The sequence below is a fragment of the Apium graveolens genome, chromosome 3 (assembly GCF_009905375.1).
Source record: "Apium graveolens cultivar Ventura chromosome 3, ASM990537v1, whole genome shotgun sequence".
Classification (NCBI taxonomy): Eukaryota; Viridiplantae; Streptophyta; class Magnoliopsida; order Apiales; family Apiaceae; genus Apium; species Apium graveolens.
The window spans coordinates 194,376,241-194,392,806 of record NC_133649.1 but is presented as its reverse complement, the minus strand read 5'-3'; the positions used below and the strand labels follow the sequence as shown (position 1 = coordinate 194,392,806).

General features: G+C 34.6%; 2 protein-coding genes across 3 annotated transcripts; one reads left to right on the top strand and one right to left on the bottom strand.

The window, feature by feature from the left end:
• Positions 1-8,007: 8,007 nt before the first annotated feature.
• Positions 8,008-12,385, top strand: LOC141713012 (uncharacterized protein At3g49140-like). 2 transcript variants are annotated; one of them, XM_074516198.1, is made up of 10 exons: positions 8,008-8,217; positions 8,370-8,589; positions 9,075-9,177; positions 9,272-9,339; positions 9,600-9,773; positions 9,858-9,983; positions 10,316-10,657; positions 11,241-11,393; positions 11,608-11,703; positions 12,060-12,385. In XM_074516198.1, exons 1-10 carry the CDS (start codon positions 8,120-8,122, stop codon positions 12,162-12,164), a joined length of 1,485 nt encoding a protein of 494 aa, XP_074372299.1. In that variant the 5' UTR covers positions 8,008-8,119; the 3' UTR covers positions 12,165-12,385. The 2 variants fall into 2 exon arrangements, with proteins under 2 accessions (XP_074372299.1, XP_074372300.1); XM_074516199.1 differs by having other exon boundaries at positions 8,071-8,217; positions 8,329-8,589.
• Positions 12,386-13,403: 1,018 nt separating this feature from the next.
• LOC141713011 (protein SAR DEFICIENT 4) lies at positions 13,404-14,648 on the bottom strand. Its single transcript, XM_074516197.1, has one exon. It carries the CDS (start codon positions 14,537-14,539, stop codon positions 13,544-13,546), a length of 996 nt encoding a protein of 331 aa, XP_074372298.1. The 5' UTR covers positions 14,540-14,648; the 3' UTR covers positions 13,404-13,543.
• Positions 14,649-16,566: the final 1,918 nt, after the last annotated feature.

Below are 16,566 nucleotides of genomic sequence, written 5' to 3'. Positions count from 1 at the left end.
ATTTGCATTAATATGAACTTTGCATTATGAATAAGAAATCATATGATTAAATTTGATAGGCTTGACACAAGATCCAAGCCTTGTATTTAATCAGGATATTATAAGGGTAGAAGGAATTCATTGTATGGTAACTAGTCACTGACAGGTTCTTGGTATTCTAAGCAGTGAATTCATATTATCCGGATAATCGCGATATGTTGAGAAGCATCACTCACGATGTAGAATAAATATAATTAATCAGTTAATTATATTTAGTGAATTTTAGTATTCATATAAATAATTAATAAAAGTTTATTATTATTTATTTCTACTACCGGCATAATATTGAACCTACAGGGTCACACCATAAAAGAATATATTCTTTGATGAAATAATGAGAGAGAGAATTATTTTCTAAATAGTTTAGAAAATGAAATAATGATTAAAATAGTTTTAATTATTATAAAGCATTTTATAAAGATAAAATGTGGGGGTTAATACATATATATAAAGATATATTTTATAACCCTAGGAGAGCCCTATAAATAGAATGAGATGGCTCATTCTATTAACATAATTTTGGTTTTGTGAAAACCCTAGCCTCCATCTTCTTCCTCTCTTTCTCTCTCTCTCCCAAAAACTCCATTTTTATAAAAGCTCGATTTTATAAAAAGGTTCATCGAAGAGGATCGTTCTTGGTGGATACCGGTAGAGTGCTTCACACACTGAGGAGCAACTGCTAGCACTTCATTTAATAAAGCTTTGATTCACAAGGTATGGTTACGATTCCTCAATTTTTCCTTTTATACGTTTTTCTATATGTGCGGTATATGGTTTTTACGGAATAAATGTTATTTCACGCTTCCGCTCATCCGTAAATTCCTTCAATAATAACCATAAGTATCCCCTGCAATTGAAGGGCTTTTCCCTGTGAACAATTATAATAGAAGAACACCAAAAGAATACACATTTATATACACATATGAACCTACTTAATCTATACTGAACCATATATACATACATGGTTTTGTACTACATTATAAAGTTAACATATCTTGACCAAATTCATACTCTAACGATTTAAGGCGAGAGATATAAACCTTGAAAGAATTCTCGCATAATGTCTCCAGTTGTCAATCCCAAGTCCAGGAGTAGAGAGACATGATGCTGCTTTGACCAACTAACACAAATCTCTCAACAAATCTAATCTCAATTAACTGAAAAAAATTAAAACCTTAGAATATAGAAAAAATGAACATAAATATGAAAAATTGAGAGAAATAAATAAACATACCTGCAGAAGAAACCCAATAATTGAAAGCCTAATTCTGGAACCCTAATTGAGAAACTAACAGTGAAAACCCCTAAATTGGAGTAAAAACCTAATTGAAGACCCGATTACAGTTAAATATACTATTGAGAGTGATGACTGAGTGATAAGTGAGATGAATGAGAAAGAGACTTTGTGTGTGTGTGTGAGAGAGAGAGAGATTAAAATGTAAGAGAAGGAGGAGTCTGTGTTGAACGGGTTGGATGAAATTTAGTTTAAGAGAAGGAGGATTCTGTGTTGAACGGGGTGGATGAAATTTAGTTTTAGTATTTTTGGTTTTAGGAGAAGGTAATTATTTACCCCATTAGATTTTCATTAAAATTCAAGCCCGCCTATGTTTTTTATTTAACCGCATAAAATTTCGGTTATTAGTTACACCTTTTTTAAAGATTAGTGGTAACATTAAATTTTATGTAATCGTGGATGCTTCTTTTTGTCTATGGTTATACTAAATGAGACCAATGGTTACAGTGAAAAAAAAGTGTAACCATAGATAGCCAAAAATAATTTTAAGGCACCTATGGTGACACTTTAGCTGGTTACACTGAAAAAATCGTTACAACAAGCCATATATGGTGTAGTGATTTATACATAGTTACGTACTGAACAGTTCTTAAAATTCTCCTATGAAATGGTTTATATATATCCGGAGTGTGTATATTTTTCTAGTCAATGTTTGTTAATCTGTTAAAAGTCTCATGTGGTTTGCTTTTGAATTGACAGTTCAAGAAGGTTTTATGGAACAGAAGCTGCAGGGCCTGGCCGTAAACAGTTCTTAAATTATTAATAATCTTAATAGTGTAGTAAAATATGCAAGTCTTTGTAAGTAATAATATATACAGTTATCGGTTGTCATCAACCTTGTTGATATAGTCTACAATAATCATTATAAAATCTTCTCTTAGGAACACTGGAGGATGGAAAGCTGACCCTCAGAAACATCTTCAAGCTACTTTACAGTTAGCAGCACCTCTCTTTCAACAAATTCAGCCAGGGAAACAAAACTAGAGGGATGCTTCATGCTTGCTCGTTGGAATTATTTCTTGCATCCTGGTTGATGAAGATGATGACGATGGAGATGAGGACGATGATGATGAGGTCGACTTATATGGAGACTAAGCTATTAGTTGATCGTCCATTTATCTTTTTAGCTTAGTTTTAATTATCTTCATCTTGAATATGTACTTTTGTCTAAATTATACCTTGAATTTAATGTCTAGTTTATGTATGCGACTTAATTTTAGAATTCTTTGTAAGACTATATTGTAACGATCATGGTACTGCTTTGGATTGCGGGAAACTTGATACTAGATTGTGATTTGTCAATTGAATTTGTGGCTTTATGCCTAGTTAGTAGTAATTACAGCAAACATCTTTCATTTTTTTTTAAAAATTATTGTTATTTCATTGAATAATGTTGCTAAACAGTTACAAAATCATTATAATAGGGTCAAAATCATTGCAATATCTTGGTTAAAATAGTTGTCGTTGGTCAAATATTGTTACCTTAAAGTCACTAAAATGATACGAATTTAAGTTACTGTAATGCTATTTAGGCGTTGTTGTGGACTACAATTTGTTGCTATATGTCCCTATTGCAATGAATTATTTATGTTACAATAAGGTGTTATATTCATTGCTAAATCGAGCAATTGCAATGCACTCGGATGCAACGCCCAATTTTGGCCTATTTGTTGCTATAGACACTATTGCAACAAAAATAGCACTTAAGGTAATATTTTCTCGGCCTTGCTATAAGCAATATATGGTGTAGTGAGATCTGGGGGTTACTTGCCAATCACTAACATAATACAAACCTGTTTAATAATTATACAAACATATATCCAACCCCTTCATATTCTATCGAGGATCTTTAAGGTTAAGGTATGAAAATAAGAAAAAAACACTATTTTTATTACAAACCCAAGTAAAAAGTCTCACAAAAGTTTCTTTATTACAAACCAACTATCTAAACATGTTTTAAACTAAATTCGTTTTATTCAATTACATACTATATTTATCTACACTACACCTGCTCAAGAAGTTCAAAGCTCTCTTTTTTTATCGGGATTAGAACCCTTGGTGCCAAAGGGTCCCGCCTCTTGACTCGCTTCTTTACTACTCGGGTATGAATGAGTTTCATTCTCTACCTTAACTGAAAAACAAGGTGAATAACAACAAAGGGGTGAACCATAATTGCTCAGCAAGTCCACAATATATATATACAGTGATAAGAGAAAGTTAAATGAACGGGTAATCTGATTGTATGTGTAATTATATATCTCTACAAAGGATAATGAAGGCCGTTATCGGCGATTATCAATAAATTAGACTGGACACAACAATCACAGTACTATTATCTGTTGATTAGTCAGATACAGTACGGATCTATGCCATTCACATAGACCCACGTCATAACAACATACCCAGGCTCATTTCTGGCCTCCGTAATTCATTCAAGGGTCCAGTTCATTCTCCGCCCTAATCGTAACCATCCAGTCCATAGGACAAGCATCCGAAACTATTGGTATACTTCGATGCCATCTCAATCATCAAGATATACATCAGGATATCAGTATTGCATAATCTATTGGAATATGAATAGATTATTCAACGTATCAAGAAAAATCAGGAATCAAATGAAAATATAATCAGATGAACAATAATTGTGTATCAGTGTTTGTGAACAGGAATTATCAATATTTATCGAGTTGAGAATTTGAATAAAGTAAAGCAATTCACTATTCTAGATTTAGAATAGGGGAAAAAACTTGCCTAATACGCGTTCTACCTCAGGTCTATCACAGTCCTTTAACACTGGCTTGATCTGCCTCGTTAGATTCGTATCTATAAAAGAAAGATACTCATTTAGTTGACTTATACCTTATTTGTATATCAATCTGAATCCACAAAGCTCTTATCGTCTACCCGTACGATTATAACTGACTCGTATAATATTTATCTAGCAATTAAGGCTCGAATGACCACATAAATCATATAGCACATAAGTCAGATAGTCACTCTAGGTCTTAAAATATTTTTAAAATTGAAATCGAATCAGTATTCGCATTATTGAACGATATCTAACTCGTTTCCTAATTTTTAGAATTTATTGGGCTCATATTTATAATTAATAGGGTCTATCAACAAATAAATATCGAAAGCCGACTCGTTTCTGGAAAAAATTAAGATTTAAAACTATTTTTATTGAAAAGAAATCATTTTTCTGAGTCTAAGGGCTTTCGTTTCGATTAAATCGAATAAACGGTTCAATTATTAATCAATAAATAAGAATAAATCAATTATTATTCAAAATAATCAATTATTTAAAATAATTGAACCTCAAATATATTTTTAAATAATTATACAGGAAAAATATGAATTAAAAATAATTTTTCCATAATTTTTTGAATTAAAATAAATTTATTACGAATTATCTAAATAAACTGATTGATTATCAAATTAATCAATCAATTTAAATAAATAATAAATAATTAAGATTTTAAATTTTTGAAAATAATAAAAATAGTTCAGATTTAGTTATAAAATAAATCAATTAATTAATTAAATTAAATTAATTGATTTATAAAATAAAAAAAAATTATGATTTTATAAAATAAAAGTAAAAAAAAGTAAAAAAATTGAAAATCAAAAACAGATTTTCAAAAACAATTTTGGGGAAAACCAGATCAACGCCGGGTTTTAAATCGGGTTGAAACCGGGTTCTCAAGAACAAAATCGGGTCGCCGGCTAGTTTAAATATTCGGCGACAACCCAGATTTCCGGCCACTCAATTCTCGATCAATTCGAGATGAAATCGATCGATTCCAACGGGGTTTCAATCAGCTCAAACCCAGAAGTACAACCCCCTCTTTCATTGGAACCGACGATCGCTGGATCGTCTTCTCCGGCCGAAATTCGACAGCTTCCGACGAGCTTCACTCCAAGGTCCCACGAGCCCGTTTTGTGCACAAATCGGCACCGTTTGTACCGATTTTTGCAGTGTTTCGACTTTAAACGATGTTCTACATAATAATCACGCATCAAATCGTTCCAATAACCCTCATAACAGTTTTCCGATCAAAATCAACTAATTTTCCGGCCAAAAAGCTATCTTACAGATTTGTATATGAAATCATGAGGTTAATATATCAAAATGAAGGTAATAACATATATAATCTTTCCCCCATGCTTAAACATATCTCATATTCTTAAAATTTCAAAAACGATTATACAACTAAACACATGAACCCTAAAAGTATGAACTAACACTTCAAGCAACCGTTTGATGAAATTGATACCTTAAATCAACTGTAAATAATCATACAAAGTTAAACCAACAATCAAATCACTCAAATAACCCTATAATCAAAAAGCCCTAATTCAGACATGAACCCTAAAATTAGGAATAAAAAATTCGTGAATCAAAACATGAAATTGATCACATAATCAGATAGAGTAGTTAAAATCCTTCAATTTGAGTACTTACATGATATGATTTGGATTCCAGGAACGTTCAAAATCACAGATTGATTCCCAGACCTCAAGAACCCTAATTTCAGAAAATTTGGGGATTTTTGCTAATTTTTATGAAATTTTATATAATTAATTAATAAAAATTAGGCTATTTATAATTATAAAATAATACCCCTAATAAAAATTAAGGCCTTAAATATATCTCTTAATAAAATGATTTGGCCCTTAATTAATAATTTATAGGGAATAATTTTTAAATTTTTAATATCAAATAAATATAAAATATATGCCAAAATTTCCCCATAATTATGAATAATTCAAAAATGTAAAAAAATGAAATATTTGAAAGTCACATGACTCTATAAAAATAAAAATATGATTTTTGTGGGGTTTTTAGCACCCGAAGGGGCCTGGTAAAGTCATTTTTCGCGAAACGAGAAAATTTCTAAATGAACTGGATGTTTAGAATATCGATATGGTATAAGCCATACCAGGCAAAATAAGGCTAATTATTTTATATGAAATATCAGCTATTGAAACGAAATTTGGGCCTTATAACTTTTGATATAAAGCATTTAACTTGCAATAAAATTCCCGATAAATACCCGAAAAATATCTCAAACTACACGAAACACATACAACACATAACAACTAATACTTTATGACCAAACACATTTAATGATATAATAAAACACATAATACACCTTTATTATGATATAAAACAGTCAAAATTTCTCATTCATTACAAAATAGCCCCATTTAGGGGCGATTATCCCCGATTAGGGCCTGATAGCAGCTTTCACCCTATAATTAACCTTGACGAAGGTTAAAGGGCGATAAACGCTCGCTTTTTAGTCCCGATTAGGACCGTTTAGTGTCGAACACCATTCAATTAGCTTGTGCAAAGGCCTTAAGTGTGTATACTCGCACTATATAAGTCGTTGTAATTGTGTAGGTCGCTCCACACTTTACGATAAAATGACGATATCCATGAAGGAACGATACCCATGAAGGGTCGATACCCGAGAAAGGCCGAAAGTACCCCGATTCGCAAATAGACTATTGTAACTTCCATGGAAGCTCAGGTAGTTTTCCCGGAAGTTGGGGGCAAATGATATGGATAGAAAATACATTTTAAAAACACATTAAATGCCACATTAATTATGTGGGGAATTCTTGTCCAAAGCCCAATACAGACCAGACTGGTCTAGGCTCGTAACAGACTAGATACGACCCAAATGGTCAAAACCCACTAGCAGAGGTCGTCAAGGTCTACGAACATAAGATGTTCACGGACTAGGCTCAATACGGCTAGAAGAGCAGAGATATGTGTACAAAGCGGACACAAATTCCTACAAGGAAGGATCTGGAATTCCTTCATATACATGAGTCCTAATTACCATCTAAGTAGGAGACTTGTCCATCAAGTCTCCCAACACAAGTCTAACCCTAGATTCATCTCTATATAAAGGGCTCTACCCCTCAACGTAGAACTACGTTTTGGCTTGATTCTCTACAATACAGAGATACGTAGATATGCTGCAAGGACAGATAGTCCCCACCGAGAAAATAACCATTAAAACTCGAAACTCACAAACCCTAGAATTAATTACTAGCACGCCTTAGTTTTTATTCCACACCATCCAATTTTTTACATTTTAAAACTTTCCAAAAGTAGTATAGTTTTTATAATTTAAAAAATAATTACATTCACTATATATCCCACTATAACCCCGTTATACATATATTGATTGGTCCCATCATTTTTCTCACTTTTTAACTTTCTTTCATTACTTTATCATTTTTCCTAACCTCAGTGCTCAACCCAAATGTTAACAAATAGGAGGGATAGAAGGAGTAGTTTAGTAGGTGTATAACACTATTTTTTTTATTTTTAATAACTAAAATAAGGAAATAACTGTTAAATTAAATTATATCCAATTTCAATTATTATAATTTAGTATAGATGAACAAGAAAAGAAATACATTTAAGTCTCTTTAAAGTAACGACCGGAAAAAATTATTATTTTAGCGAGATTATTATTTTATCGATTATTAACAGACCAAGGTTTAACGGCAGTGCGGGAAATATTGTCATAAGCTTTATTCCTCTAGCTGGGCAAGAAACAAAACCCAATATAATTCCCGGGGTAAATCGGACATTTGAAGTAAATAGGATATTCAAAAAGAAATTCTAAAGTTTAAGACCGCGTTTGGAGGATAATAGAATTGAAGATAAAAAGGATAGAAGAAGACAATAAAGTTTACAGAAGAGAGAGTAAGCTCACCCAGTCAGATTGAATACAATCTCCTTAACCAACACGTCATCCTGAAATGCTGATGTTAGAGTCTCCGACCGCCGTCCGATTAATCGCCGGTGGCTTCGAATTTAGCTCTCGCCGTCTCTCTCACTCCGCCAATTTCTTCATCAGGTAATTGCACGAATCGTGTTACAATTTACATTCTGGTGCATATTTATTTATTCATTTAATTTATAATATACAAGCAAACAGAAAAAAGTATTGAATTTGATTGTGTTTTAGGAGTAACGAATTTGTTAGATTAATTGAAGAATGGATCACAGGAATAAGTTTGGGTTGTTAAGTAAGAACTGTTGCGCCAAAAGGAACAATGGTATGAGAGGAAGAGTTAGAGCTTCTTCCGAGGATCAAGTAGGCGGTCCGTTGAAGCAGAATGCTAAACCGCAGAGGTATCATCCGTCCGAAGATATAGGAGAAGCTGAAGTTATTGAGATTGGTGACGCCAGACTCACGCCTGAAGAAACTTGTAGAACTATTATCGAGGTTCTACATTTTTAGCTTATAGATGTATATGAATTTTTGTATGCTATAATTTAAAGCTATGATGATGCTGCTAATAATGTTAAGTGGATATATAGTCATGTGAAGTAATATATGGATAAGCACAATCGAAAACATTAAGTGCCATTCAAGAAGATGAATTACTGACTTTTAAAAGTAGATCATCTGAGACCTTGGTTTTAGTCAGAATGATGGATATACTCGACTTAACATTAGAAAGATTACCACTTCTCTTGCCTTTTTAAATGCTCTCCAAGCATGTTGAGCTCTGATCATCTTTAATGAGATTTTTTTTATTTGTTAAATGATGTTCTGGCATAATCTGACCTACAAAATCCTCTTCACCGTGATGCTTTAATATCTTTCAGTTGGACCATGGGAATTCTGTAATATGTTTATTTTACAGCTTTAAGTGTTGATCCTGCAATTTAGCCCAAGTAACATCACTCGCAATAATATTTTTTCAGGTAAACAGCAAGGCATTGCTAATGTTTTCTGGTCTGCTAAGTGATGAGGTTCACGAGAACATTTTCTGGCCTGATATTCCTTATGTAACCGATGAAAATGGAAGTAAGTTCATTGATATTATTGCATTGCTGTTGGTGCCCTGGGTTTTGGTATTATGTAATTGTATTAAAAGATGTGCCCTTTGTCTTTCAATCAGACATTTACTTTCAGGTCAAGAACGATGAAGACATTCTGCAAACTCTTACTGCCGAGGATACCCTTGTGGTATGATACTTGCATTTATCTACAAATAACTTAGTATTCTTACAATACCTAAGTTTACACTATTTCATGTATTTACTAGTGCATCTTTGTATTAAGCTAGCTATGGGTTATCATAGTATTCCACAAAAGTTTCTGAAGAACAGGAGTTACATTCTCTTTCTGCTCACTACACTTTAAGTATGGAGAAAAAATTCTTTTAGATATCTTTTATGTTCTATAGCAACATCCCAGGGCTTATTATAGGTTTTTATGCATTGCAGCAAGTTATAATAGGTTTAGATACTAGAGAAATGCTTAGTGAGATGGAATTACTGAATCAGTCAGATGATGATTTTGGCATTTCGGATGTTGATGGTGACAGTAGTGATGGCGAAGATGATGAGGATAATGATGAGGATGATGATGAAAATGAAGAAGATGACAACTATGAAGAGGTGACAACATTTTACTTTAATTGTTTAAAACATCAGAAACGATATGTAATGTAGCCTCTTCATCATTCATGTTTATCTTTGTAGGAGTGGGTTGCAGTTCTTGACGATGAGGATGATGGGGAGGATTCTGATGAATCACCAGGGGACTGGGCAAAACTGGAGACCATGCGCGCCTCTCATCCATTATATTTTGCGAAAAAACTGGCTGAGGTGACTTAGTTGCTTTGCTTGGAAAACTATAAGTGATGTGGATTAGCTGATCAAATTATTATTTTCGGATTATTGAACTGTTTGAAGTTACTCAAAGAACTACCTGAGTTGACATTTAGTATTTGCTGAAAATATGCTATTCGGCAAATTTGGAATTACACTTGGGAGTACTATAGTGTAAATATCTGAATTAATAATCTGAATTTTATTTCTGTGGTGTTTCTTTATATCTTGGATTTAGCAGTAGCAGAACATTCTATAATCATCATGCATCTCATCTTGAATTTCCTTTATTTTTCATTTCCTCGGCTTAACTTGTTCTTGTCCTTCAGTTTGTAGGAGATAACCCTGTTGATTATATGGATCAGCCACCTGCTGGTATAGCAATTCAAGGAATCCTAAGACCTTCCTTTCTTGAAGAACACTCTGTCATTTACAAGAATAAGTCTGACCGTAAATCAAGCGAAGATGGAGAAAATCAAGTTGGCAAAGTTGCAGAAGACAATCAAGAAGAACATGACATTATTAATGGTCATAGTCATAGTCTAGAGCCATCTCAAGATAAACCAGATTGGCCAGAAGAATTGGACAAGGGTGAAAGCTTGGAAAGCGGGACTTCATTCTACAAGCTAGAGATGGTCAAAATTCAGTTAATATCAGCACATGGACAGCAGGTACACTCTCAGACCTCAGTCCATATAAATCATCTTACCACTTGTTTTGAAATTAAAATCCTTTAGAATGTCTTTTATTTTCATCTAATGCGATCCCTTATAGGCTAAACAAAAAATCCACAAGTAAAACAAGCTGGGCATACTGAATTATCTTTTTCTTTTGGCCAATGATATCCACAATAGAACCATTTAATAATTAATTTAAGATGTTTATGGCATTTTTGTTATACGTATCTGTCAGACTGTACAATATCAAATATTTTTCTTAACCTGTCATGGTGTGTATATTGGGAAGTTTTGCCGAAAATGTTACATGGAATGAATGTGCGATAGTTGCGTACTTGCATCTAATTTATCGATGCTGCTGCATCTTTCTATTATATCATGATTTGTTCCTTAACTGCTACACTTGGGTGGTTCCTTTAGATGTCTGACAACATTTGACATAATTTACTTGGTATACTTCTGCCATAAGTTTAATTATTTACTTGTGTGCGAAAGTGAAAAAGTGGTCTTTAGTTATACTCCTAAAAAAATAAATAAAAAGGTTGTGATAACATTTTCTTGTCTAAATGATCGACAGACTTTCGTTGAAGTAGATGACTTTAGGAGAGCTAAACCTGATGCCATTGCACACTCGGCTGCCAAAATCATATCCCGTCTTAAAGCTGGTGAAGAAAAGACCACGCATGCTCTCAAGTCATTCTGCTGGAGATGCAAGGGTATTCAGGCAGAGGTAATGTGGCTGTTTCTTGGTGAAAGAGTTTGAACAAGTTCTGGTTACAGCCAGATTATGCATAATTTTCAATATTACATGATATTTATATCCATCATCTTTATTGTTGGAGATTATATGAAGATACGAGTAAATATTGTTCCTCAGATTTATTAAAATGGTGGAAGGTCTGTAATTGAATTGTTCTAAAGAAATAATTGTTCAACAATGGCAGGAGGTGGCTCTTATAGGTATAGACAGCCTTGGCTTTGACTTGAGAGTTTGCTCCGGAATACAAGTTCAAACACTGCGCTTTGCATTCAAAAAACGGGTATTGATTATACTATGGCCTAAATTGTTTTAAAAAATTGACGGGTTTATAAATTGGTCAGCTAAGTATATGGAACGACTTATCCCATATTACAGATCAGTAAGTTTAGTTGAATTCCTGGTCTGCAGTAAAATAACAGACCTATGTATTGTGGCACAAAATTGTGAAACTATGATGAGCACAGCTATTGTTAGGAAACTATTAATGTATAATAATTGCAACTAAAGGTGAATGATAACATAAAACTGTGGTTTCTTATGCCACCACTAGTGTACCTCTTCTATTTCAGTATAAGTGTCATTAAATTTTTTTCCTGTTGCTAATAATTTTATTCTTTTAACTATACTGCATTGCAGGCCGCTTCAGAATATAGTGCTGAGAGACAACTGAATGATCTGCTGTTTCCAAGGATCCAAGGTAAGCAGCAAAAGAAGAAAGAAACTCACCAGTCCGAATTATGATGATCAAAATGAGAGAAAATATAGGTCACCTTGCTAAGTTACCCAACCTTGGGCAAAGAACTGTATATAGCATGTATCAAGACTAGTCAAACTTGCTCAATTTTAGCTTATATATTACTGTACTAATCTTAACTACGGTAAAATTAATCATTCATGCATTTTGTTTGGCTGATTGTGACCATCAGATATAAGAAAGTTGTAATTGGGGTTTTTTTTGCCAAGTAGTTGGGTTTTATTTTTGACTATATAATTACCATTATTATGCACATTCTAGAATTAGAATAATCAGTTTTCTGTTTTTTTTTGCTTTGAGAATGGATCAACTTAAGGTTCATAACATCGTAACATTTCATTTAAAATCAATCAAGATTATGGAAAAGCAGAATTGATTCTTGATCACTCATAGTTTGTGCCTTCTTAAATCTATAAACTTTGATTTATCCCTCTCTATATATAATTGCTTCATGTACATCTTTAAATTCCCTCAGCTTACCAGTATCTTGGCAGAAAAGGATTGACATGTAATTAACATAGGCCTTTTATATGCCTAGATAAAGACCACACCAATCCCCAGTTTATTTTGTTTACATGATGTAATTAATCTTGGCGATTGCACAAAGCATAATCAGGTTTTCGGAACTCTATAGCAGAGATATGGATCCCTTAACACATGATTTTAGAGGGGTGTATTCAATCAAGATTTTAAAAGATTTTTTTGGATTCTTCAAATCAAGAGGTATTTAATTTGGATTTTAAAAAATCCTTCAAAATCTGATGGTATTTATTAGAGATTAGATAAAGTTTTTTAAAATCTGAATGTATTCAATTTAAATTTTAAAAAGTCTACTGAAATTTGGCGGTATTCAATTTAAATTTTTAAAAATCCATCGAAATCTGATGACTTTCAAAAGTCAGTGGATTTTATTTTATTTGAAAATTTTAATGGATTTGGTAGTTCATTTCTTTAAAATACATGAAATTTTGAAGAATTTCTGAAAAATTTCACAAAATCAGCAAGATTCTGTCGGATTTTTTTTATCAACTACATCAAAATTCACGAACATGTAAAATCAACGAATTTTTTTTAAAATCCATAAATTATTATCCATCCTTTGAAATCTAAAATGAATAGAGTTCAAAACTACTAAATGTCACAATATGCATACCTTCTACCTTGTGCTTTGAGCCAAGTAGTTTAGTGGAAGACCATTAAAGAGAACCAAGTAGGAATAAAGAAAGTGGAACGAAAGAAACTTGAATACTTCCATAAACTATTCTTCATCTCCTGATGGAAACCTAAAAGTTCACATGGTTCATGATTTATTAAAAACTCCAAAAACATAGGAGGCGTGTACACTTTAGATGGTCGGAAGAAATGATTATATTGATGAAGGTGGAGCATTTTTGTAAGTCTCATACACCAACTGAGCGCATAGAAGATCCACAAGAGCCGAACCAACAGACTTGAAAATGGTAATCTGGGACGAGTCCTTCCTCCCAACCTTATCTCCTCTGATCAACTCCACCAAATTGCCCACAATGTGATCCCTGCAAATCACTCCTCTCTCAATAGCACCCAACAATTCTCCAGACTCGATCAATGCTGCCTCATTATCAATAAACACTCTCCCACGCCTTATAGCCTCATCATCACACTCCTTCATCGAATGCTTAAACGATCCAACCAAATCCAAATGAGCTCCACTCTTCAACTCCTTCCCCATCACCAACGCCACCTCTGAATTGGTGGCACAGCTCACAACATCCCCGAGTCTCACAACCTCATCCAAACACCCATTACTCTCGAAACTCACCCCTTGAAACTCTCCTTCCATCATTTCCACCAATGCCACCGCCTTCTCATTCCTTCTATTCCAAATAATCACCTTATTCAAACTCGGCCTAGCACTCAAATGAGCTCTAATCAAATGAGGAGCCATCGCACCAGCCCCAACCATAACCAAAATTCTGGATTCCTGTCTCGATAAATGCCGAGAAGCTAAGCCCGAAATACAGGCAGTTCGATAAAGAGTCATTTCGGAACCATCAATAGAAGCCAGTGTCTGGCCAGTTACAGAACTAAACAAAGTATAGTTAGCGTGAATTACGGGGAGATATATGGAGGAATTACAAGGATGAAAAGTGACAAGCTTAACGCCAATGTAAGGGAGAGAGGAGGAGACAGAAAAGGAAGGCATGAGGAGGAGAGATGAGGAAGGGGATGTTTGATGAGAGTGACGAATTGGAGATTCCACGGCGGAAGAGGCGGTGGGAAGGGTGCTTTCCAAGTGGTTCATCAGGGTTTTGTAGCTTAGGATTGATCGGAGCGCCGCTGCGTCGATGAACAAAGTATCATGGTTGACTGTGCTCGCCATTGGAGACCTTGTTCTGCCTTCTCAAAGACCTTGATAAATGATAATATCATTACAATTCAAATCATAATAAATGTATAGTAAAAGTATAATACATTTTTTTCGAATACTTTTACAATCAAATGGGAAAAAAAATTAGAATTATAGTACTTTTAGATAATATATTCAGTTTTGTAGAAATGTATTGACTATTTATTTTTCATTTTATAGTTATTTTATTTGATTTATGTTGACGGGGGAATCTGGTAACAATAAAATTTGAGTTTTCTCGCCAGAATTAAGATCTATGACGGTGGTTCTTCGCCGGAAAATCAAGCGGTGTGTGGTGGTTGCATGTTGACCAGTGGCTGAGATTGATTAGGGTAAGTGGTGGCTCCTTTTCAGCTCTCAATTTCTTACCTCTCTCGATGTGCCTACGTACCCTTTATATAGGGATCAAACCTGACGTAGTTCTTAATAGGGAACAAGAAATCTAATGGGTTTAGACTTCTCATTCCTAGGCCCGGTAGAAATCCTTCCAGAATCCATCTTCCGCTAGTTTTAGGAATGTCCAACTATGAGGCCCAACCGCGAAGGCCCAAGACTCGTCCGTAATCGTAGGACTTCACGGATAATGCATCTCCCTGCGCAAGGATAACACTCCGCTACAGCTATCTCCCTTGATCTACGGACGCAGGTATAGCCACGGTTCACCCAAAATGCCGGACGCGTCCCTGTCCCCCGAATGAGGATAACCCACCAGATAGCAAGACAGGTGATCCCAAGCTTTTGGGTGTAAAGTGCAGGATGACTCCAAAGTTCTCCAGCGAGGACACCCGTTGAATACAAGAACAGAGCTCCCAAAGCACACACCAATATCAACCCAGCATCCCCAACGAAGACACCCGTTGAATACATAAGGAGGCCTTCAGTCATCAGGCATACCCCTAGAGGCCTTCAAGTTTTTCACGGACATCCCCCTCCTTGACCGTCTCAAGAAGGGAATTCTTCAAAGAGTACCTGCAATAAATACGTTAGTAAAAACAATCTATATTCTTCTTTCCATGCTTGCCTTGCCTCAAGATATCCCTGTTTGCCTTGTCCTAGGTGAGGACAAGTCCAACCATCCAAGAGCATGCATCTCCCAAGGACAGGACGCGTCCTCTTCTCGTGGAATGCACATATTTCTTGCATTGCAACCTTACTACTTATACCATCTATCTTGCCAATTCTACCAACTCAAGGCGCGTCTTGCACCCTAGGCGCGTCCTCAACCCTTTGAGATTTCCTCCTTATCTTTCACTATGGCAATCCTTGATCCCAAAATACCCCAAATCACGGTCTACTTAATCATAGACGCGTCTTATGTGTTGAGGGTGCGTCCTCTCCTTATTCAGTGCAGCCTAAAACCTAATTACTCATCTTTTATGCCCTAATTCAATTTCAATTGACCCATATTTGACCCGAGATGATCAGATGCCAAATTTTTGGCTATAACAACTACCCCCAAATTCCATATGCAGTTAAAAACAAAATTGGAATTTTAACTCTTAAAATCACAAGAAAAAATTTGGACCTTCCTTCCTTTAACCCTCAGGGCACGTCCTCCGTCACGGACGCGTTGTACCTCTGTACGTGCATTCTCCAAAAATAAACCATTCTATAGCTCATGACAACTATCACATACGCCATCACCATTCACTCCTATAAATACCCCCTTATCATCAGCAACCACTTTACCCCACCATCTCCGCTGCTACAAAGAAGTTTGCTCAAAAATCCGGTCAACCGACCATTTATCAAGTTTTTACAGTAAATCGAATCCCCAAGTTTCAAGGTATGTAAATCTTCTTTTATTTCTTCATTTTATCAAATAAATTGACCATAACATGCCAGAAAAAACCCGTTCGTATACTTCATTTCCCCATGGATTGTTCTTCATTTTTTATATGCATATGTGTATGTATCTGTAAAAGTTCCATCTTTTGCTCTTTTGATTCCCAAGTAAATGTTTTTAGGGTTCAAACAAATTTTCCCCAAATCGACCATGA

What these genes read in the sequence shown, in the direction of transcription:
- LOC141713012 (XM_074516198.1), top strand. Translation starts at nt 8,120, where the DNA reads ATGCTGATGTTAGAGTCTCCGACCGCCGTCCGATTAATCGCCGGTGGC. An exon ending in TGTAACCGATGAAAATGGAA is followed by an intron (nt 9,178 to 9,271) that starts GTAAGTTCATTG and finishes TCTTTCAATCAG; the next exon opens with ACATTTACTTTCAGGTCAAG. An exon ending in TATCAGCACATGGACAGCAG is followed by an intron (nt 10,658 to 11,240) that starts GTACACTCTCAG and finishes AATGATCGACAG; the next exon opens with ACTTTCGTTGAAGTAGATGA.
- LOC141713011 (XM_074516197.1), bottom strand. Translation starts at nt 14,539, where the DNA reads ATGGCGAGCACAGTCAACCATGATACTTTGTTCATCGACGCAGCGGCG.